Below are 24,577 nucleotides of genomic sequence, written 5' to 3'. Positions count from 1 at the left end.
TTTCTGTTTTAATCCAAACGTATAATAGTATAGGCCTCACATCCCTACACATCACAATTTTCACTGTACCAATTAATCACCATCCACATTTCAATTAATTCTGCCCTATAATATCCATATCAGTTAAGCCTCACATACCATTCTGACTATACAGTTAGCCTTCCACATTGGCTGGATTTAGGAGAACTGTGTCCCCATGGAAGTGAAAAACTGCAAATAAAGGAATTGTTATTTTTCTCCGGAGAAAATACCTCTCTAGAAATTTATAGGTATTCCAGCATAATTCTGTGGTCAGTTTTCACTGGAAGCTGACCATGGAATCACTTTGGAGGACAAAGAGATTCCTAGAGAGGTATTCTCTCTAGAAATTCCCAGGTCCTCCAGCATGACTAGAGCAAGTCACACATTTAAAATCAAATCCATGAATAGTCAAATCCATCAAAGAGGGACAACTGTCCTTATCATCTCATTTTTTAGTATATGTGCTTCCGAAGCGAGCACTATCCTTATCATCTCATTCAGCTATATGAATAAACAGTACAATTCCATTATCCAGGTAGAGGCCACAAGAGGGCGCTAGAGAGAGAAAGATAGTCCATTTTACAGGGGTGGAAGGTGGATCGAAGGAGGAAAATCTTTCCGCCTGTTTTCCTGTTATCCCCTCCTATGTCCCTGTCATGGAAACAACCCTTGTTTACGACATGAGAAGTGGGGAGGGAAAATAACCAGTGAAAATGGGGGAAATTGTTTTCAACTCCCCCCCCCCCCCTTGTAAAATGGACTACCCTTCTTTCTCTAGCACCCCCTTGTGGCCTCAGCCCAGAAAACAAAGCAGTACCGAATAAACAATGTAAGAACCCAACTGTTTTTACAGGTTCATTTGCAACGCATGGGGGGTAAAAATAAGAAAAATGGCTGCAAGCTTATATTTTCCTCCCCACCCCCACCAGCTGCTGTGTAATATCTTTGCTAACATAATAATCTGAAATCAGAACCTAGATAAAACTCGTTCCTTAATACAATTGTTTTGATTAATCATATTTGTCAGAGTTAATTCACAAACACTATGTAGATCACTGTATTAAATATGCAAAAAAAACCTCTTAACAGAAATGTTTGAGTGTGACTTTCATGGAAGGGATTTCTTACAGAGTCATATTTCCTCCTTCATGTTTTATCTCTCACATATTTTTGACAAATGCTAATGCTAATGGCTTATTTTTAAACTTGGTGCAATTTTTTAAAAATGCCTTCCAACTGCATCAAAGAACAAATGCATTTGGTCATTAATTTTCAGGCATTTTATCCCACTTTGCAAAACATCACTGTGTGTTGATGCTAAAGCAAACTAAACAAAATTGAAAATCAATTTAGAAATGAATCATCATCTGAAAACACTAAACTGCTTGAATATTAATGATATTGGCAAATACTTAAGTCAGCAAACATCTGTCCCATGCAAAAGAAGCAAATATTTAGCAGCTTCTGTGAGGTCTGGGCACAGAAAAGTTTTTCACGTTGTGCTGAAAGAATAACTCATTATCTGTAAAGGATCCTAAAGACTGTCACAGAGGCCTGCTGCTTATTTTGCATTGCTACTGCTTTACATCGCAAAGTAGAGATATATTGTTAAAAAGAACTTTTTAATATGACCTGAAGATCTGGGCATTTTTTAAAAAAAATTTCCCCTATATTATTATTAACCTTTACTACTAAAATTTCTGGTTTTGTTCAAGCCATAGTGTAATGTCCTAAGTGACAAACTGGTTGAAACCAGTACGTTGGGCTTTTCCTGCATGGCAGGGGGTTGGACTAGATGGCCCAGGTGGTCTCTTCCAACTCTGTGATTCTATGATTCTCAAGTTATCTGATATGGTGGACTACTAACTCTTTCCCCCAGTGTATCAGGAACTGGTAGCATATGTGTGCTCATTGGGTGTAACTGTTTGTTTCATTCCTAGGCACTCACCAGTAACCAGCAACTCATGGTCCGTGGAGCAGCCAAGAGTTTCAGCTCAATTGATTTAAGCAATCTGTTCAAACCAATATAGCTGACTGTGGTTTACAATTCTAGCTTTGTTTGCTAATTTGGATATGTCAGCTTGGATGCAATAAGAAATCACATATTATGGCATTCAGTCATACACATGAGGCAGAGAGGTGGCATGTGAGCAAATTATTTGGCAAATAAAAGTGTTTCTTGTATATTGGATTTAAACATTTTGAATTGATTACATCATTATGTTCCACATGACACACTTGAAGAAATACCAGGTCTGCATCTTGGGCCTGAGCTATCTGAGGGACCATATTTTTAGGAAAGGTATTGAAGATCAAGGAGCTCCCAGTGGCAAAGTGGGTTAAACTGCTGAACTGCTGAACTTGCTGACTGAAAGGCTGGCAGTTCGAATCCAGGGAGCGGGGTGAGCTCCTGCTGTTAGCCCCAGCTTCTGCAAACCTAGCAGATCAAAAACATGCAAAATGTGAGTAGATCAATAGGTACTGCTTCGGCAGGAAGGTAATAGCACTCCATGCAGTCGTGCTGGCCACATGACCTTGGAGGCATCTAAGGACAATGGCTCTTTTGCTTGGAAATGGCGATGAGCACCCAACCCCAGAGTCGGACACGGCTAGATTTAATGTCAAGGGAAAACCTTTGCCTTTACTTTACTATTGAAGATCATCATGCTCAGAAACATATTTGTTGGAGGTACAAGGTCTCCTCTTCATAGATGCTCTCATGCTATTGAGCTCCACTCCTGGAGAAGACCATTTTCATTGCTTCTGTATTATCTTTCCAGTAATAGGCAAAGAATTTTTAATTCATGTGGAATTTTAACAACTAACTGGCTCCTGAGGAAGAATCTTTAGTGGATGGATGGTGCCTTGTCCTTGTTGCTGTGTTTTTTAATTCAGTTTGCTTTTTGACTTTGTTTTATTGTGTTTTTACATTATATTATTTTGTTTTAATTAATGCCTTTTGTTGTTATGAGTAGCCTCAAGTGTCCCTGAGGGCATAGGTAGAATATGAAGGGGAAAGAAAGCTACTTTTTACACTGACAGTTTATCACCATCACAGCATGAAATCCACTTTAGAATAAAGTTCTGTCTACCTCCTTATTTGGTTTGTTGTTTTTTGGCTATGTGGTCCCTAGAAGAATATTGACCCTGTCAACTTAGTCTTCTCCCACAAAAAGTAAGAATCATACAGCTCTCCATATGTTTTTAAACTCTTAACTTTCAGAATTCATTCAAGATTGGCTATGCTGGACAGGGCTGCTAGGATTTGCACTCCAATAATATCTAGTGGGCTTTGTGGGTTCCACCCCGGCCTATGCACATACTTTTCCTATACTGTGTCATTACCAGATAAGATAACTGCCCTCAGGAAGCTCTGGATTTTAACTCTTTCCATCATGATACACCATAGTGATGAGTTAACTAAGGACCACCCTAAATTGCAACTCCTTCTCCTGGAAAAGGCATGCAAAACAGTTGGTTCCATATCATCGTTCCAAACCCCAAGGAGAAGCACAGCTGAGAATAAACCCACCTGCAACTTGTCTAGCTTTCCTTTTGGATTCACAAAATGTTCCCTTGCCTTCCCTGGGTAATTTTCACCATCCTTGTTCAGCTTGTCTTTTTATAACAGCAAGAAATTTCTGATGCCTAACCTGGATCTGAGCAGCCTAAATACCATCAAGGCACTGGATCCTGTCCGATAATGGAAGTGACATAGGGCTAAATAACAGGTGCTGCAACCTATATTTTAACAGAATAACTGGTAAACCACATCTGAGTAATTAAAACTTGTGTACCAACTGCGGCCATTCGTTGAGAAGCCAGGTCTGGCCATAGTGGTACATGCCTTAGTAACATCCTGTCTGGATTACTGTAACATGCTCTACATGGGGCTGCCTCTGAAGAGTGTTCAGAAACTTCAGCTGCTCCAAAGAGCTGCAGCCAGGTTGCTTACTAGGGCTGACTACAAGGAGCAGAAAAGCCCCCTGTTGCAGTAGCTGCACTGGCTGCTAGTTTGTTTATGGGCTGTTTGGCCGTGTTTCTGAAGCATTCTCTCCTGACAGTCCTCACAACCTCTGAGGATGCCTGCCATAGATGCAAGTGAAACATCAGGATGCTTCTGAACCATGGCCATATAGCCACAAAAGCTCACAACAACACAATGATTCCGGCCATGAAAGCCTTCTACAATACATGGAAAGTTCTGTTTGTAATGTAGACTTAATGGCTGTCTTTTGACTTCACCCCAACACAGAAGTTTTGGAACCCTTTTCAAATAAATGACCAGTGTAGTCTGCAGGTGCAGCTACACTGTAGATTGAATGCAGTTTGACTCCACTTTAATGGTTCAATGCTATGTGTTTATGGGAGTTGTAATTTTACAAGACCTTTAACTTTCTTTGCCAAAAAGTGCTAGTGTCACCAAACTCTGAATCACATGATTCCATAACTTTGAGCTATGGCAGTTAATGTGTGTCAAACTGCATTTATTTTACACAGTAGGTGCACTCTGCTTTAGTATAAAGAAGGAGGAGAAAGGAATATTATGGCCCATGTAGATCAAGCTGGTTTATTTTAGCTTGAATTTCTATGGAGTTCACTCCTTTTCTTCAGATAAATTTGGAGAAGTAGATTGAAATCCACAAAGCGCATGCCAAAATAAATCAGTCTTCAAGGCTCTCTCTTTTTCCTTTTTGCCCCTTCCTGCAATTTTTTATACTGATCAATCCTTGTGCCTTGAGTGCAGGTCCCTCTCCTGGGAGCCTTTATGTTCTGTAAAATGAAAAGATAGGGCCTGGTTTTCTGATAATAAAAAGTGCCTGGATTCCATTTGCCTATCTGCTCCTTGATGGCATTGAGATCCCTAGAAGTCTGGAAGAGCCTCTGAATCCTCATGGGTAAAACAGGGTGCCGCTGGCACAGGGCAGCCTGCCAAGTGTGAAATTCCACCCCTCTGCTTGTTCCTAGGCTATGGCAAGATTAAAGTGACAGGAATAGACTGTAAACAAAGTAGGTCAGTTGGCAGCATCCAGTCAACAGAAAGCAGGAAGGGAAACGCTGAACAAAGTTCCTCCCTTTGACTTGCATCCTTGTGTTTTTCCACCTCCCAGTGTGGTCTTAATATAGCCCAGGTTCAACTCTGTCTAGCTCTGGATTTTCTCTGAAGGGCAATGCCCCTACTTAACCGAGTATTTCTTACACAAGCTAGCCAATGTCTCCATTGACTTTGCCAGGTCGCTTGTTTGCTGCTTCCTGTTTGCATTCCCAAGTAAAATAGAAAAAGCTGTGCCGTAATAGCTGTGGGCATCCAATTTACAAGTAATCAACAGTGCTAAGCTCTGTCACCTCTGTGAGTCGTATGCAATTTCACGTTGTTGTTAGGTACCTTCAAGTCATTCCCTACTTATGGTGACTTGTTCAGAAGTGATTGTCAGTGCCTTCCTCTGAGGCTGAGAGATTGTGAATTACCCAATGTTATCCAGGACATGTTTATGGTCAAACAAGGAATCCAGTGCTAGTCTCTAACCTCATAGTTCAGTATTGTTCCATAGAGGTTACTATTTCTAGTCCTGGTGCTGCTCACTGTTTAAGAAGTGATGGAATCAGTGGTGCCACACAACAGCCTGCCCTCTAAATAGCATGTGCATCCTTTATCAAATTGTGACCAATAGTTCCTGCATCCTATTTTTTTTTTAAAAAAAAGGTTCATTGGCAAAATGATTCCTCCAATTGTACCCTTTCCCTCTGACCTTAAGGAACTTTTTAATGAGTTTTTTTTACAAGACTTTAATCAGAATGCCAATGCTGGCTTTAGCCTATAGGGCCCTAAAGATCAGCCGGGGAGGCTCTCCTCTCGGTCCCGCCCCTCCCCCCTTGCAGGTCCCGCCCCTCCCCCCTTGGGAATGAGAGACAGGGTCTTCTCAGCGGTGGCTCCTTCGACTGTGAAACTCCCTACCCAAGAAAATTAGATCAGCACCTTCCCTCCTGGCCTTCAGAAAAAAAGTAAAAACTGGGCTACGGGACCAAGCCTTTGTACAGTAAGCAATACAAGGAATGATCTGGGATTATGTGCATTTGATATTTGGAATGGCCTTGGACCATGATTTTTGGATTATATGATTTTAACATTTAGATTAATATGTATTTAACTCCACGTTTAAATGTTGTTACATTTTGAATCATCAAATCAATCGTTATATGTTATTGTTGTTTTGTGTTAGGTTTCATATGTATGTTAGGCATTAAATTTTGCCATAAATATGTTAGAAACTGCTTTGAGTCCGTCTCACCCCCCCCCCCCCCCCCGGGTTGGGAAAAGCAGTATACAATGAAGCAAATAAATAAATAAATAATAGATTTGCAGTCCACTATAATGGAGAACAATATAACAATATTTTCTATGCATACTATAGAGATATACAATGCTCAAAATTGAGATTAATTTCTGCAAGCTTTGAGTACTGCCATCTTTACGATAGGAACTTTGCTTGTGATCGTGTTGAATAAAACTTTAGCTCAAAATACATTGCAAGTTTAGTCTGTTTATAAAAATGTGTCATATTTGTTATCCCCACCCGTCATATCTCAGCAGAAGTAAAATATATGCAGTTAGGTAGCATAAGGTACAACAGTGCTTACAATAGGGCATGTTCACAATTTTGGTTTGTACAAAATTTTATTATATACTATTAAAATTATACATACACACATATATAATGTAATTTAAGTAGTAAGTTACATACAAAATATTTTATGTTGATATGAAAAGAAATGTTGCATATATTTCATTTTTATGGCTTCAAAATGTCCAGAAACTTTACATTCCTAAAAGATGATTATATTTTCTTCTTACGTGTACATTAGGCTAGTCTGTAACGTCCCCGTGTACTTCTTGCTGTAGGGTGGTGGATGGGAAGACTTGAACCTTGTTCTCCCTAGTCCATGTCCCCAACATTTTAACTATCATATGGGTTTTCAGCTAGCTGTCTGGAGCCAATACAAGATTGCAGTGTAATTGTGGAGACAGACTTGAATCCCCAAAAGCACATTTGGCCGAAAGGGAGATCCTAAAACCAGAACTTAGACAGTTACTATTGGGACAACAGCTCCAAATATTTCCCAGGTAGTATGCCTAGAGAAGACTTTAAAAAATAATTTTTCTGAGCATTAAATCTGATTCTGAAATGTACTATGAGCTACATTACATGTTGGATTGTATACAGTACTATTTTTTCATATAGGATAAGGAACAAACAAACTTTGGAGTTAACTTGACTTTCAGTAGTTTTTTTTAATGCTGGCTTGAACAATCTGCCTACTAGACAGAAGCCAACAATTTACCTTTTCCTCAGGTGATTCCATTCACAAAATATAGTACCTCCCATGTCAATAGGTGACTCAAGGCTGAAAACCACTGCCAGGTGAAGAGTAATATTGATTCCATTTTCCTAAGGCTTTTGGTTCCTTAAAACATTAAAATCATTATTTTTATATAAAGATTTTACATAAAGATTACGCTTTTCTCAGTTCATTTGTGCATTAAGTAAGATGATGCATGACTCATAACATGTTGATTCACTGCAGTGTTATAAACCTCAAAAAACATTTTGCAAAAGGGCAGGGCTAATTTTTTAAAAAGTTGAAACTTGAAGAACTATGTGTACCTTGTTCACCAGTGCGTTAATGAATCAAAAATGGACAGCCACAGCACAGCAGAAAACTAGTGACACTGCTAGGGATTCTTAAAAGCTTGATCTTGGTAGGCGGTTTGGGACTGTACCCAGCTGTGCTCGGGCTACTAGTGCAGCCTTGTAGCACTGCAGTGATCCAAAGTGAGGTGAATAACTTTCCCTAAAGTTTTATTCAGTATGGGCTGAATCCAGTTTGTGACCCCCCCCCACACACACACACACACACACACACACTGAAATAATCACCCAGTCTCTTTAAAATAAATCAGTTCAATTGTGTCCATTATTTTTGCCAAAACATGTCTTTCCAGTAGTATTTTGTACTCTTCTTCAGCAGGCAGACCTACCTTTATCTCTGTCAACATTCAGGATTCAAAAGCATCATCCAGCTCACTTTCTGTGCTGGCATGAAGTTAAATTTGAAAGAATCGGTCATTGGACTTTTCATAGAAACATGGATTGAGTCCACTCTGGCCCCACACAGCCAGACCCACTGTGGCACTGTGTTAGTGACTATACAGTCCAGCCAGGCCAAGAAATGCATTGGCCTTGATGGACTGTCACCTCATTCTCTGTACAGTCACTCCCAGTAGGCCACAGTGCTCTGAGTAGAGCTCCTGCTAGTGCCCAAATCTGACATATGCATATGAGGAGCTCAGTTAACCAGCAAGAATGAGAGGGTGATTTTCCTCACCCTCTTGCAGGCCATGCAGGTGATTTTGCCAGTGCCAGAATTGGATACCCTCAATGGCCAGGAGCTTGGATGGAGTGCCATGGCTGTGTAAGAGTGAAAACAGTGGAGAAACGGACACGGTCCTCACTGTGCTGATGAGAACAAGGGAAATGTGATGATGTCAGCATTCCATCCCAGTGGCTAATAAAGAAGAGTATTCACAAGAGGAAAGTACTAAGAACAGTGATGGGTTTGAAATCAAAGTGAATTGTCAATGTGATTTTTACCCTGTGCAAGGGAATCAAAGAGTTGTACAGAATTTAAAATGGCTGATTCTCCTCTGTGGTGAAAGCAGATGTGGTGAAAGGAGATTCTACTAGCTGAAGTTTCCAGGAAGCTCTAGTGCAGTGTTTCTCAACCTGGAGATTGGGACCCCTGGGGGGGTTCGCAAGGGAGGTGTCAGAGGGGTTGCCAAAGACCATCAGAAAATACAGTATTTTCTGTTGATCATGGGGGTTCTGTTGGGAAGTTTGACCCAATTCTATCATTGATGGGGTTCAGAATGCTCTTTGACTGTAGGTGAACTATAAATCCCAACAACTACAACTCCCGAAATGTCAAGGTCTTTTTTCCCCAACCCCCACCATGATCATATTGAGCATATTGAAGTCTGGTCCAGATCTATTATTCGACAATACATAGATCCATTATTGTTTGAGTCTACAATGCTTTCTGGATGCAGGTGAACTACAACTCCAAAACTCAAGGTCAATGCCCACCAAACCCTTCCAGTATTTTCTGTTGATCATAGGAGTTCTGTGTGCTAAATTTGGTTTAATTCCATCGTTGGTGGAGTTCAGAATGCTCTTTGATTGTAGGTGAACTCTAAATCCTAAATGACACAATCAATATACCCCACCAGTATTTGGGCATATCGGGTTATTTGTGCCAAATTTGGTCCAGTGAATGAAAATACCTCCTGCATATCAGATATTTACTTTATGATTCATAACAGTAGCAAAATTACAGTTGTGACATAGCAACAAAAATATTTTTATGGTTGGGGATCACCACAACATGAGGAACTGTATTAAGGGGTTGCGGCATTAGAAAGGTTGAGAACCACTGCTCTAGAGTATTCTCTATTCACAGTACTTATTGGAAGTTGGAAAACATTGTGGAGGCAGACAGAAAGAGATTTGAAGTAAGTCTGAGTTTTCTTGCCCATGTAGATTGGAAGCTGTGGAAGCTGCCCTAATATCCTCTTGTGCGTCTAGCTCTGCATTTTCCACTCTGAGTCACATCAGCAGCTCTTCCTGGTCTTTAATTCAAAGAACCCATTCTCAGTCATACCAGCAGACACCAGGGAATAAAACCTTTGCACTAGAACTTCCTAAGGAGGTGACCATATACTTCCTCAATGTGAGTAAAGCTCCTGCTTCTCATGAGTTAATTATACATGCAGGTGGTCTCCAAAATGTAAGCTTGTCCTCCAAACTTTTGTGAAATGAAAGATGATTAAAAATTGAGAGTTGGATCTTTGTGGAGGGATATCCTAAACACTTTTGGGCACTCAAAGGATAGCTTTTTGCATCCTGTTTGCAGATTTTAGTATAGGTTTACAAGTACAGAGTTTAGTATAGGTTTACAAGTACAGAGTATGTGGCATGAGGTAGTAGTTCTAAGATTACTCTCTTGAGCAAGAAGGTAAACAGACAACAATAGTATCAAGGAGCTACCAAGCCCCAGCACTGCTCACCGTCCAACCTACTCACAGCACTAGCCAAGATATTGTTTGTTGTCTGTCTGAGAGGATAGCAACTGGAAAGTTGTGTATTTGATTGTCTGACATAAAGACTGTATTGCTTAGACCCTGACCACTTTAGAGATATGTTCTATAATGCTCTCTTCATTTTACCAAGAAGATATTTCTAACCATCTTTGGTATTTCTACACCAGTTCTAAGTGATAGATTATTCAGAAATTTCTGATTTTTGCAGCCATCAGTTAATCTTGGTGTGCAAAAGCAATACATTTGCTTCCTAAAAGTTCTCTGAAAAGACTCCTTTTTATGTGTGCTGTATTAATGAACTGGAATGTGTAAATATAATTCAAATCAGCTGTTCATCCTTCTAAATTTCCTTTGTAATTTCTGTGTTCAATGACTGCAATCTGTAAATGCTATAGTATTGAAATGCTCTTCAACTGATTTTTGGATATCACTGCCTCTAATGTCCAAATTGTGCCCATTTATCCTCTTCCACAGAGAACTACCCTATCTAGCCAATCTAGGTTGTAAGGGGCATTGCTGGCATCAGATGGCATACAACATATTGTTGCCCTGGAAGAACTGGTGTATCATGTTACTTGATGCAAGTTCTGGCTTGATATTAGCCTGCTAATGGAGCGAGGAAAGTGATTTAAATCTGGTTCATACTTTTCCATCTGAGCATACAATAGAATGTATTCTATTGGGAGTAAGTAGATATATGTTGGTTGTTGGGAAACCATTTTAGTGAGTGGAAAGTTTTAAACATGAATATGAGACATAGTTTTGTTAACCGTTTTCAGACTTTACAATCTCATTTTAAACACGTGTGCTACTGAAGAATAATTATTCTGGAGGATTGATTTAGTAACATTTTGCTTCTGATGATGGTACCACTATGACTCTTCAAGAGAGCTCTGATGACATATTCAGTTATTTCAGGGGACAGAATTGGAAAAAAAAGAAGATGAAAACATGGAAGTCATAAACATTTTGCTTAGAAGAAACAACAAAGAATGTTATGGCTACTTTAAAATCTAGCACAAGTCACTTCACTGTACCCCCATTTCATCAGACATGTGTCTGTCTCCTTTTCATCATTTGCTTTACACAGACATCAGGGCTAGCAGTAAGAAAAATGGAATTTGGTTGATTCTGGATTGATCTCAACAATGTCTTGCTTTAAGCAATGTTTTAAAGCAAAATGATTTTGCTGGCATTTTGATTATATGAACTCTTCCCTGCCCGCCACCCTGACCCCAATTAATTGTCATGAATTACTGTGCAGTGACCATCCCACTGGGCAAAGTTAAGATCTATTTTATGTCATCATTAAAATATTATTCTCCTCTTGAGTTCAGCCCATTTGCCTTTATCTACTTTTATATCAAGAATGGAAGCATAGAAATCATTCATACTTCTCAGAGAAGCATGTGAAAGTGTGAAGCTTTCTCTGTTTTCTTTATCTCTCTCTTTTCTTTAAAAAAAACCCCCAAAATAGATCTCATTTGATCTTGGAAACTAAGCAGGTCACCAATGAAGACTGAGTGCTGTATGCCATATTTGAGAGGAAGAAACTGGTAAAATCACCTCAAAGTATTCCTTGCATTTAAAAAACCAAGGAAATGTGTGGAGTCACCCTAGGTTGACAGGCAATGTAAAGACACACACACACATGCACATTTCAAAACAATCACTAGAGTCATTGTTTCTCTCTACTATTTTTAATCAGCTAAAATATCTATATTAGAGTAGACTCAGTTCCAAGGAATTTGATTGCTGCTAATGGGGAATCATAAAATGTAAAGTGAAAGGTTGTCCCTGTCATTAAGTCTACTCATGTCCAACTATGGGGGGGGGGGGGGGGGGAGGTGCACATCTCCATTTCCCAGCCGAAGAGCCAACATTGTCCGTAGATGCCTCCTAGGTCATGTGGCCAGCATGACTGCATGGAGCCAAGGGATCATAGAATAATAAAGTTGGAAGAGACCACATGGGCCATCTAGTCCAAGCCCCTGCCATGCAGGAAAAGCACAATCAAAGTATCCCTGACAGATGGCCATCCAGCCTCTGTTTAAAAGTTTCCAAGGAAGGGGCTTCTACTACACTTCTACCACACTTCGAAGCAGAGAGTTCCACTGTTGAACACCTCTTGCAGTCAGGAAGTTCTTCCTAATGTTCAGGTGGAATCTCCTTTCTTGTAATTTGAACCTATTGTTCCAAGGGCAGCAGAAAATAAGCCCTGGACCCTTGAAAGAGTGTTATAAGCCCTATAACACCCTTTCACATATTTATACATGGCGATCATGTCTCCTCTCAACCTTCTCTTCTGCAGGCTAAACATACCCAGTTCTTTAAAACGCTCCTCACAGGGCATGGTCTCAAGACCTTTGATCATTTTAGTTGCCGTCCTCTGGACACCTTCCAGCTTTTTAACTGTGGTGCCCAGAATTGGATGTAGTATTCCAAGTGAGGTCTCACCAAAGCAGAATACAAAGGCACCATGACTTCCCTCAATCTAGGCACTATACTCCTTTTGTTGCAGCTCAGAATTCCATTGGCTAGTTATTTCTCTATCCCAAGAGTCCTTGGACATATAAACACAAGTGTTTATGTGTTTTAATGGGTTTTATATGGTTTTTATACTGTTATGCTGAATGTTTTAAATTGTATTTTTTATGAATGTGTGACATCAAATTATTGCCAATGTGTAACCCGCCTTGAGTCACCTTAGGGCTGAGAAAGGTTGGCTAGAAATACCATTAAATAAATAAATAAATAAATTTGAACAGTCTCAAGTTGACACAGCATGGAATCAATAGAACCTAACTGGCATGTCTGTGACATGTCCCATCTTGAGGTTGTGATTCAGTATAAGCCATCAACACCTATTGCTATGGAGCCCTCAGTGGCACAGTGGGTTAAACCCTTGTGCTGGCAGGACTGAAGACCGACAGGTTGCATGTTCAAATCCGGGGAGAGCATGGATGAGCTCCCTCTGTCAGCTCCAGCTCCCTATGTGGGGACACGAGAGAAGCCTCCCATAAGAATGGTAAAACATCAAAACAATCTGGGCATCCCCTGGGCAACTTCCTTGCAGGTGGCCAATTCTTTCACACCAGAAACGACTTGCAATTTCTCAAGTTGCTCCTGACACGGGAAAAAAACCCATTGCTATATGTTCCTCTTAACCTGGTGAAGAATTATTGCTAACTCAAAGCTTTGTTGTTGTTTTTTTCTGAAGGCTACCACAGCTATCTTTTGCTTTTTGTTTGACTAAGAGTCTCAATCTCCCTGCTCATGATTACTGAGGGTAACATTAGATTTCAAAGTAATGTTGCTTTGAAATCACCCACACTTTTTCTTTCAAAAGATGCAGCTGACACCTCAACCTTCTTTTCATGCAGCAGAACTTAAAGATAAAGGGATATGTTTGTAATTACACCACACTATCTGTTAGTATTAATTACGTTTTTGTTGTTCTTTTCTGCTGTTGCCCATGGTAGGCATCTTCATATCACAGGGGAACTTGAAAGACAGATTGGATGCCTTACATCATGTTCATATTCTCCGCTGTTGGAAAACACTGCTCTGGTGCCCTTCCAGGCTTGTTTGCTGCAATGCTGGCCTTTTGCCTTGGAAGTGTTTCCTGACCTCTTCTGTAACCGATCTGCATGTATTGTTCTCTTATGCTCAACCACCCCCCACTCGCCCAGTTAGTAAGTTTTCTCTCCTTGAAATATCACTGGAGGGAGTGAGCACAGGGAGACTTTGTTCTAACCACAATGCAGCTAGTGCTAATGATCCTGGACTCTGCCCCCCATGACAGAGTCCAACTGTAAGTAAGCTCCTGTCAATCCATTAGTCAGGATTCTGTATGCCACAAACCTATAGTTCATAAGCAAAGACATAAAAGGGATAATTATTTGCCATCTGGGAATTTGTGTCTCCTAGTTGCTACTGTGATTTCCTGATCCATATGAATATTACTGACCTGCTTGCACACTATTTATACACATTTACATTCTCATTTATACATTATACCAGACATTAGATGATCCACCAGCTTTATCTTTAGGAGTTAGGTGCAAACCACAGGATGTTGGGTTGTTGTTGATTTTTCGGGCTGTATGGCCATGTTCCAGAAGTATTCTCTCCTGACATTTTGCCTGCATCTCTGGCAAGCATCCTTAGAGGTTGTAAGGTTGTCATGTTATCCATGCTTGCCACAGATGCAGGTAAAATGTCAGGGGAGAATTTTTCCAGAACATGGCCATACAGGCCGAAAAACCTACAACAACCCAGTGATTGTGGCCATGAAAGCTTTTGACAATACACAGGATGTTACTTTTTCTGGATGACAGCTCCTAGGAGTCCCCAGACTGCATAGAATGGCAACTATGATGGTGGATACTTTAGTCCAAAGAGGAGCTTTCACAAGTTTTGGCTGGGTTTCTTTTTCAGTGTTTTCCCCTCCAGCTGTCACAGACTGTCTTTTCTTTGGTTTCTCTGCTTTTGATTCTAATTCGGATCTCATCCATATTTATCCACAACATATCCTCTCTAATTACTTAATTAAATGTCCGCTTGATTATTAACATGCTGCAGCAAGCATTCAATTTCACTTACAGTACATACAATCACTAACATTTTATGTCTTGCTTTGTTACATCTTAAATAATATTTTTTCCTTTTGCCAGTACTGGGAACCACAATGGTTTCCTTAGAAATGAACAGACCTATAAACTTTTATGTGTTTAGGGTAACCATCCCGAAACAGATGATAGATAGACCGAACTACAGTTCCTACCATCCTCAGCCTTTATGGCCATATCAAATTGCTGTGCTAAAATCATATCACTTCATCCTCTCTTCCCAAGATGGTTATGCGCTCCGGAGGCCTATGCTCCACAGTGCATGACTAAAGACAAAAGGATGGAATCACAAATACAGTATCAGCATATTTTGGTTTAAAGCTCTTACTGTTATGGAAAAGGGGGCGTGGCTTTGAGAATTAAAAAGGGGTAAATTGGAACAGATATGGATTGGTCCTCAGGAAGAGAGGTTCCCCATTCCTTTTCTTGAAATATCTTTTCTCAACCTGGTGTCTTCCATCATATTGGACTACAATCCCAGAAAGCCAGCATGGTATGTGTTTGTGTGCTGGACTATGACTCTGGAGAACAAGGTTCAATCCCCCCTCAGCCATGAAAACCTACTAGGTGGCCTTGGCCAAGGCACACTTTCTCAGCTTCAGAGGACGGCAATGGAAACTACTACTAAACAACATAAGAGGTGTCATAGGTTGGAAATTATTCAAAGAAACACAGTAATAGTGACAACCCCCATAATTCCCAGTCAGCATAACTATTGAGAAGAAGTTCCACATGTCTGGAGGACATCTGGATAAGCCATAAACAATGTTTATGTACTTTTTAGCACCGTTTATGTGGCATGCATATTGATGCTCCAATGTAGCTGTTATTTTGAGATGCATGTTCTGAAGCCTAATTGTTTCCCAGGCTTAATTACTTTTATTATTATAAAAGTAATGTCCTTTGATATAGCCAATTCTGCGTTATAATACCTTTTCCTGTGGAGGTATGGGACCCATGTGTTCAAAAATACGTGTGAACTGGATGTTAGAAAATTCACAGTCCTTCCAAAAACAACTCATAGTTATGCATTGACATGCACAGAAGAATAATTTATACTTGAAATCAATTAGAAAATTATTTCTCAAAAACATTTGATGATTTAGGAGGGTGATTACTACAAAAGGAGAACAATCAAGTTTTATTCTACCTGAAACTGCCATTCTAGTTTGCTCTGATTTATTTATGTAATTTCATTTTCAATTGTGTGTACTTTAGAAGCTTCTACTACTTTCTTGTAACTGAAACTTTGGGGCAATTGAAAGTTAACATAATTGAGCAAAACTAAAGACACAAAGTGAAAGCAGATACTCTTTAACATCCGTAAGAATGTTAAAGTCTGTCTAAATGAAACAGACTGTATAACAAAGTGGCAGTCTGAGAATGCAATGGAAGGTGTATTAAAAAGTATACCATTTTAAAAATAGTTACTAGGCTCCAATAATTACAATACATTCATAGATATATTCTCCAGCTTCACGCTCACCGAATGTTATAGTGCAATTGATGTTGGCTCATTACTCGCAGCATACTATTCTATGATTCTATGATTCATAGCCTTTGCTGATGCAGACACAGTCTGAAGGGAGCTATAGCTTAACACATCCGGAAGGCACCAGGCTGGAAACAGCTGTTTTTTAGAACATTTCTGGAGAACAATGCTGCTACATGCAATCACTTGTGGCTGAGTATGATTGTGGTTTGTCGTGGAAAATGCCAGCGCACAAATTTATTTATATATGGGCATTGGTGCACAGTGACCAACACACAGTTTTCACAGAAAGAGGTTTTGATCCAATGGCATGGATAACAGGACAACCAGTGGCCTCTTATCTGTTGCAGCCTTCATTCGCTGTCACAACCATTGTAACATATACCATGTTATCATGTGCCTGCTCCACCGTTGAGGTTTTCAGATCATGCTTTGACCAGTTCCTCCCCTGTGACCTTGCCACCATGGCTGACCCTGTTGGGAATACATGCCTCCAGTTCCCATCACTCTCATCCCATGGAGAGTGGCATTAGGAAAAACTTTCTGACAGTAAAAACTGTTCAGCAGTGCAATATACTGCCTTAGAGTGTAGTGTCCTTCTCTGGAAGTTAAACTGATGCTGAATATCCATCTGTCAGGAGTGCTTTGATTGTGTGTTCCTGCATTGCAGGCAGTTGGACTGGATGGCCTTTGTGGTCTCTTCCAACTTTATGATGCTAAGTCAGGGGACTGACCTTTTCCTACTTGGGAAAACTTTCCACATAATCAGAAGCTAATTTTTAAGGTTTCTGGTTGAGGAAGAGCACGCACATAGCTGAAACACCAAGTAGCATTGGTCACTCTCCATTAGAAGGAGAGAAGCAGATGTGGAGATGAAGGAGAAAAGATGGTTGTGCTTTCCACATGTTGACACATATCTAATTCAGTATATTGGATGGTTCATGTCTCATATATAAATGGGATGAATTGAGTGGCAGAGGATCAGTCCAGTCCATCAGCACCATTCCCTTCTTTTTCCCAGGATGTGGCCTCAGCCAACCGGTCTTGCTTCATTTAGCCCACATATCAGAAGGAAGCACATTATCCAAAAGCTTAGATGAAGAAGAAGATTATTCTTCAATCTTTTACTTCTAAGATTCCAATTCTGTTCAGCCATATAAAAAATAATTAATTGGATTTCCTTGGTCTGGACCAGTTTGATCTGGAACTATTTGATCTGGAATAGTTTCCTTAGCGGAATAACAAGAGGCCCAAATAAATTCAAATTATTCTCCCAACCAGAGTAAATCCATTCAGTCAATGGGAGCATGATAAATAAATTGATATGAAAGTTCCATTATTTTATGGGTCTACTCAAGATGAGGCAAACAATTAGATTTAGCCCAGGAATTGATTGGGGTTATTATATTGTTCCAGATCCAGGTCTTCTCTGGTTACAATGGTAGTTCAGTTCACAAGTAAAATATCTACTGTCTTCTATCTTTCTGTCTCTTTCTCTCAACAAGACAGGGCATTGTTAACCAAGCCTTGCACAGCCCAGCCTAGTCTCTGCCTGGTGTCAACCCCTGCTATGCAGAATGCAAATGCTTCAGCATGGTATCCTTGTTGAACTTCTCTTCTAAGACAACTCAGTGATAGGGTCTGAGCACAAAGCACAAAGGTAAAGTGCTTCACTAAAAGCTATTTGAGGTCTATGTTGTGAAATTTGAAGAGCTGCCTGCAGCAGTCATTCCTCTAATTGTTCAATGTATTTATGATTTGTGGGATCACTGGTTTTTCCATTTACTGTTACAGTTCTCAGATGCAACTTGTAGAGTTTACTAATGAGAGCACATAGATGCCACAATGCAATAAAACATTAAAGTCAAGTAACACAAGGGCAAGTGATAAACAACAGTAACTTTTTTTTTGGTAACAAGTATATTAACATTTCTTCTCCCTAATGCAGTTGTTCTTAACCTGTAGTCCCCAAGTGTTTTGGTCTACAACTCCCAGAAATCCCAGCCAGTTTACCAGCTGTTAAGATTTCTGGAAGTTGAAGGCCTAAACATCCAGGGACCCACGGGTTGAGAACCACTGCCCTAATGGACCAAATACCTGGGAAAGTAAATGCCTTCAGCTGTTCGGTTACCAAGGGAGGAGAGACCAACAGGGTTTTTGGAATGTCAGGGATATAATATCTAGATGTAGCCTCAGGGTGGGGGGGGGGGCTTCCCCAAGGAATCAGACATCAGCCAGTGGTGGGATACAGTGAATGCTCTCACCAGCATGTACTCAAAAACATTTGCAGCATCTCAAAGCAAACATGTAAACTGCAGTGGTTCTCAACCTGTGGGTCCCCAGATGTATTGGTCTTCAACTCCCAGAAATCCTAACAGCTGGTAAACTAGCTGGGATTTCTGAGAGTTGTAGGCCAAAACACCTGGGGGCCCACAGGTTCAGAACTACTGACATAGAGGATATGACCACAACAACATCACATTCCTTCCGCTATGTGCCATTTTCTTCGTTTTGCCTGATGAAAAAAACAGTGAGCTTCGAAAGATAGTGAGATGTATTTTGTGTCTTTTGGTTAACCCAATACAGGCATCTCTGCAAGATGAATTTTGAAATTGTGTACTCATATACATTTATGCAACACAGTTAGCCTTGTAATTTTTTTGATTCCAGGATGCAGGAGAGGTATAGTGCAGAATAATAATGGAAGGATCAGTTGAACTCGAAGAACAGACAAATGATTAAGCAAAAATGACAGCTTGTGGAACAATTTTGCATAGTCTGTCAGGACTGGATGGCACTGGACTAGAAAGTGACTCTTTTCAAGAATCGCAGCTGTGAGAGAACAGTGGGGAGAGAAACAACAATCAACACATTCTTCTTAGAACTGACAGATGGCTATCACAGGCTACCTGGTTTGACCCCTTTCTCTGATAAGAGGTTACTCAACTTGTAACCTCCCCACCCATATCCTACTTGCCATTCTACTTCCACTTCAGGCAGGATATTCTGAATATCAGGTGATGGGTTAGCAAGCTATTCTGAATTATCAGTTGCAAGTTCTCATTATAACATTTTAAGGGATAATCTCATCATCCTGCATACTCCCAATCCCCTGAATGGCTGGAGTATTAATACCCTCAGATTAAAACTGGGACATGTGTGGGCAAGTAATATCCAAGTCTTCTCAACAGGGTGCTAGAGTTGCATCTATACTGTAGCATTAATGCAGTTTGACTTCACTTTAATTACCATGCCTAATGCCTAATACTATATACGTTTTAATGTTACAAGATCCTTAGCCTTCTCTGACAAAACGTGCTTGAATCTCACCAAATTACATCTCCCATGATTCCACAGCCATGACAGTTAAAGTGGACTCAAACTTCATTAATGCTATAGTGTAGATGCACCCCAGGATATTTTAAAAGTAGCTGAGAAAGATAGTAGAGGATTAACCACAGTGCCTTTCCCTGCTTTATCTTTAACTTTTTGTGTAGGTAAGAAGACCTACACTTTCCTTTCGATTCATCTGTCCACTCTCCCCGCCCCAAAGTTACTCACACTTTCTTCAGTTTGGTATCTGCCTCACTATTCTTTTCTTGCAGACATTCCTCCCACTGCCTTTCTTAGGACTCAGCCCTGCTGTTCTGCTTTTCATCGTTTTAGCCAACCATCACACTGGCAGTATTTTCCTATCTTTTCTGACCTATCTCTGCAATGAATTTAATGCATTATGTGGCTACCTTCCCAGCTCTTCTTCCTGCCTCCTATTAAATCAACAAAGTCCTCCAGCTTTGAGGTGATTCCCTGTATGCATAGCTTGTCAATCAATACTCTGCATGGCCCTTTGTTTACCTTTCTTCTGCCAGCTTGAATCCATGTGACCTGTACTCATTCAAGGCAATAGTAATTAATTTGCGAGAGCAAGGGGAGGATTTCAGCTATACAGATTTCATAACAAAGCCTGTTCCATTACCAGTTGCTGCTGTTGGGATGCCAGTCTGCTTTTCAAGCTAAATATCTCAAAATCTGATAGGTAGCCTTTCAGTCAGAAGTTGGAAAAGTTCCTTATTTAGATGACAACTCCCAGAATCCTTCAGACAGCATAGGAACTAACGTTTTGGCTTTTGTATAAGAATCCTTTTGTTAGCCACACACCACTGATCAGTTCTGCATTTGAAGAAATGAGTTATGCACATTTCATTTAGAGGTTGGGTAAAGGTAAAGGTTTCCCCTGACATTAAGCCTAGTTGTATCTGACTCTGGGGGAATGGTGGTTCTCATCTCAATTTCTAAGCCAAAGAGCCCGTGTTGTCCATAGACACCTCCAAGGTTATGTGGCCAGCATGACTGCATGGACCGCCATTACCTTCCTGCAGAAGTGGTACCCATTGATCTACTCACATTTGCATGTTTTCGAACTGCTAAGTTGGCAGAAGCTGGACCTAACAGTGGGAGCTCACTCCGTTCTCTTGATTCGAACCGCCAAGCTTTCAGTCAGCAGCTCAGTGGTTAAACCAGCTGCACCACCAGGGGCCCAGTTAGAGTTAGAATGAACCAAATTTTGATTTCCTATTAGCTTGGAAGGAGCTTTTTTGTGTGAAGCTATTTTTGTAAATTGCATTCTTTTATAATTAGTAAAAAGGGGAAGCTATGACCATGTACTTAGGACCAATTGGACAGAATGTTTTGTACATAGCAGGTTACACTTGGTCAGCACTGGGTGTTCCCAGTGTCCCTCAAGAGAGATACAAGGGACAGATGCAAACTCCAGAAAGAGGGCATCATTGATAGTCCCAGTCCAGGCCTAGGGCTACAAATATATCTCAAAGTCTCGCAGACCTTTTGGATATTTCCAAAACTAGTGCACACATTGCAAAATATGTATCTTAAAATACACTACAGGTTTATCAAAACCATATATGCAGCACTACTTTTACAAGGGATATGGGAAGCATTGTTTTTGTTCTTGTACCCTCATATATGTTATTTTCTTATTGTAACTTTGACCATTCACCAATTTGTAAACCCTCAAGGATAGTAGCCAGAAACAAAGTGCTCTTGGATCAATAAGAGATGTAGTGCCTTCGTGTGCGTCCAGCAATAGGCATGGAGGTATCTCATAGGGAAGCATGAGCTTTGGCATATTATATAAATACTCTAAAGGCACCAGATTTTGTCTGATCTTGGATGTTAAGCAAACTCAGCCTTGATTAGTATATGTATGGGAGACCATTAGTGAATAGAAGATGCTATAGAGTTTGTTTCGGAGGAAGGAACCGTAAAAAAAAAAACTATAAGTGTTCTAAGAATATTACAAAATTCATGCGGTCACTACGAGGCTACTTCAATAAGATAATGATGATGATAATGATTGTTTCTTACCCATCCCTTCCTAGATGCATATAATAGTTATAAAACATGAACATCAATGAAAAATACATATTGTTAAAAGAGCATAACAAAACAATACCAGTCCCAGTTATAAAAGGATATATATTCAAACAATTATAATTAAAACTCATAATTAAATTTGAAGTCATATACACTGCATACTGCTTCCGTATTACTTCATATCAAATGTTAGCTTAATGATATGTAATTGGAATATTTTACAAAGAAAATATCTTCTGCATTTAACCCACAGAAAACAGATGAAATGAGTCTATTAACATATCTCCTTACCAGTATATTAGAGATTTTTTAAAAAATCTCTAAAAAAAAGACTAACCCTGGTATTTAGAAATGTGGAAAATGACTTGTTATTTTAATATTAATGGGGGCAAAGTTTCATTCATTGCATCATTACTAGTATTATTTTCTCAAAAAAAATTGAAATTACAGAATATTGTGCGTTTGTCACTATTCTCTCCAACCAGTGGCACATTTTGTCTGTCAAAAATGTTCTTTTTGTAATTTTTAAAAACTTCCCTGTAGATATATTGAACCACCAGCCCTCCAGTCTAATGCAGTGGTTCCCAACCTGTGATCCATGGACCACCAGTGGTCTGCAAGAACTTAAATATGGTCCGCGGCCTCACCATGACTAAACAATGAAAGTGTGTGGTCTTGCGAAACCCTCTTATAGCGCCGAGGCTTATTAAATATGGTTTTCTGTGGGCGAGCAGATGGTGACTACTAGATCTGATGTGATCTACCCAATGCAATTTTCCAAATCAGCACCCCAAATAACCAAACAAAATCTAAAGTTGACCAAAAACCGATTCATAGCCTTTTTGGTCATAATGTTGGAGAGTGGTCCCTGGTCAAAAAAAGGTTGGGAACCACTGGCCTGTGTCACTCATCTCTCCATACTGTCTGATAAAAATATGTAGGCAATTTCTTCATCCTGTAAACAGTTTGAATACTTTGTCTGGATTGGAAAATATAAATAAGTAATTTTGTGCTAATTTCAGTTAAGAGGACAGTATTGCAATGGAGTACTGAAGTCAGCAGTGTATGGATACAAAGAGTAGCCAATGAGTCAAGGATGGAGAATTCTTAATTGGAATTATTGAATGCCTCTGACAATATGCAGAATATTTTCTGCTCACTGGAATAATTGTTTTTTCAATGGCCCTTTTCTTGTATGTGTCAGAAGTCGCAAATGTAATCCTTCCTAGCTTTAATTTCTAACATTAATTAGCATCTACACTATAGAGTTAACTGCCATGGCCCAATGCTGTGTGATCATGGAGTTATAGTTTTGCAGAGTCTTTAACTTTTTTCTGACCAAAATATTGGTGCATCATCAAACTACAACTCCCATGACGCTATAGCATTGACCCATGGCAGTTAAAGTGCTATCAAATGGCATTAATTCAGCAGTGCAAATGCTACCTGGTTTTGTCCATTCCAAGTATCCTTTCCCTGAGACCAGCTACCCCAAAATGAAAAATAATTCAAAATCTTGAATTTATTTCAACATATAATAGTGAGTACTATTATCCAGCATTTTAATTATTAAGTCTCATCAGCAGAAAGGGAAATACATTAGAACTTAACTAGTCAAATGTAACTAAATTAAGTTCATTCCAAGCTCTGATTTTATGCAATACTTGCTTTAGTACTGGCAGGAATAAAAAGTTGTTGGCTTGGGGACAGGTGGGCCTCATCAGCTGTCTAGCTTGCCAGTTCAAGGAGTTCTTGTCTTCTGAGCCCATGCAATGCAAGAGGTAGGGCCAGGGAGAGAAGCGTGGGCAAACAGGTCCCTTGGCTGTTTTCATCTCGCATGATCTGAGATGCCAACTAAACTAGCATTTCTCCTTCAGCTTCTAATGAGGTTTTCTTCTTCCTTCCACAGGTAAAACAATGAAGCAATAGAGATGCTTCCCTTTGTGTTCGTCGCCTTGGGCGCGGTCGAAACTACCTGCAGATCCTCCAGCTGCAGCAACAACAGCACCAAGGACTATTGCTACAGCGCCCGCATCCGCAGCACCGTGCTGCAGGGCCTGCCCTTCGGAGGGGTGCCCACTGTTCTCGCCCTTGATTTTATGTGTTTTCTTGTAAGTACTGTTGATATCTGGCTTGGGGCAAGAATACTGTTACTACTTGGTGCAGCTCTAGAAGCAAAATTATATGGTGGCACAGACCTTTATTGGCTTAAGCTGACATGTAAGGACTTGAACCTGGAATCTTCCTCATGAAAAAAAGAGGTGCCCTATTCTTGAGTGGGGGATTCAGAGAATTGTACTCTTACAAGATAACTTTGGCCTTCAGTAGAATTCATTTTCAGATTTTGAACTGGAGATTATGAGAAACATTAATCCATTTCCTACCACCAACTATTCCAGACCCTTTGAATTAATGGAAGAACTTGAATACTGAGTTCAAATTGCAGTTCCTATTGATTCATTGAGGCTGCTTTTGGGACTAGAAATTAGATTCAGGTCTTAATACAGAGTTAGAAATCATGTAGTCCTCAGATGATGTTGGATTTCAACTCCCAACAGCCCTAAACAACATAGTCAGTGGTGGTGATGAATGCTAGGAATTCCAGTCCAAAACTATCTGGAGGGCCATGCGATTCCCACATCTTGTAAGCAACCTTTTTTTTCCTTCCACACTCACTAATATTTTGCTATTAAGGAGCAAGTTAAGTATTACAGCTATGTTTATTATTAGCTTGATATGCATTTCAGCAATTGAAGGTACATTTAAGATTTTTCTTCTGAATATCTATGCTATTGTGCACTGTATTTTAAAATGCTAGAAATATTAAGGACTTGAATGTTAATGTTTTTATCCTGGAAATTGAAGTCCCAGAAATATTTGTGT

General features: G+C 39.9%; 1 protein-coding gene across 3 annotated transcripts in view; it reads left to right on the top strand.

Moving 5' to 3' along the window:
* Window positions 1–24,577, top strand: part of TMEM63B (transmembrane protein 63B) — a 95,819-nt gene that overhangs the window by 29,182 nt on the left and 42,060 nt on the right. For all 3 annotated transcript variants that reach the window (XM_060754044.2, XM_060754043.2, XM_060754045.2), the window contains exon 2: window positions 23,604–23,805. In XM_060754044.2, coding sequence (XP_060610027.1) covers window positions 23,626–23,805 — 180 coding nt within the window. In that variant the 5' untranslated portion in view covers window positions 23,604–23,625. The remainder of the gene's footprint in view (window positions 1–23,603; window positions 23,806–24,577) is intronic.

The sequence above is a fragment of the Anolis sagrei genome, chromosome 1 (genome assembly GCF_037176765.1).
Source record: "Anolis sagrei isolate rAnoSag1 chromosome 1, rAnoSag1.mat, whole genome shotgun sequence".
NCBI lineage: Eukaryota > Metazoa > Chordata > Lepidosauria > Squamata > Dactyloidae > Anolis > Anolis sagrei.
Note: the sequence above shows the minus strand (reverse complement) of the source record. Positions and strands in the feature narration are given on the sequence as shown.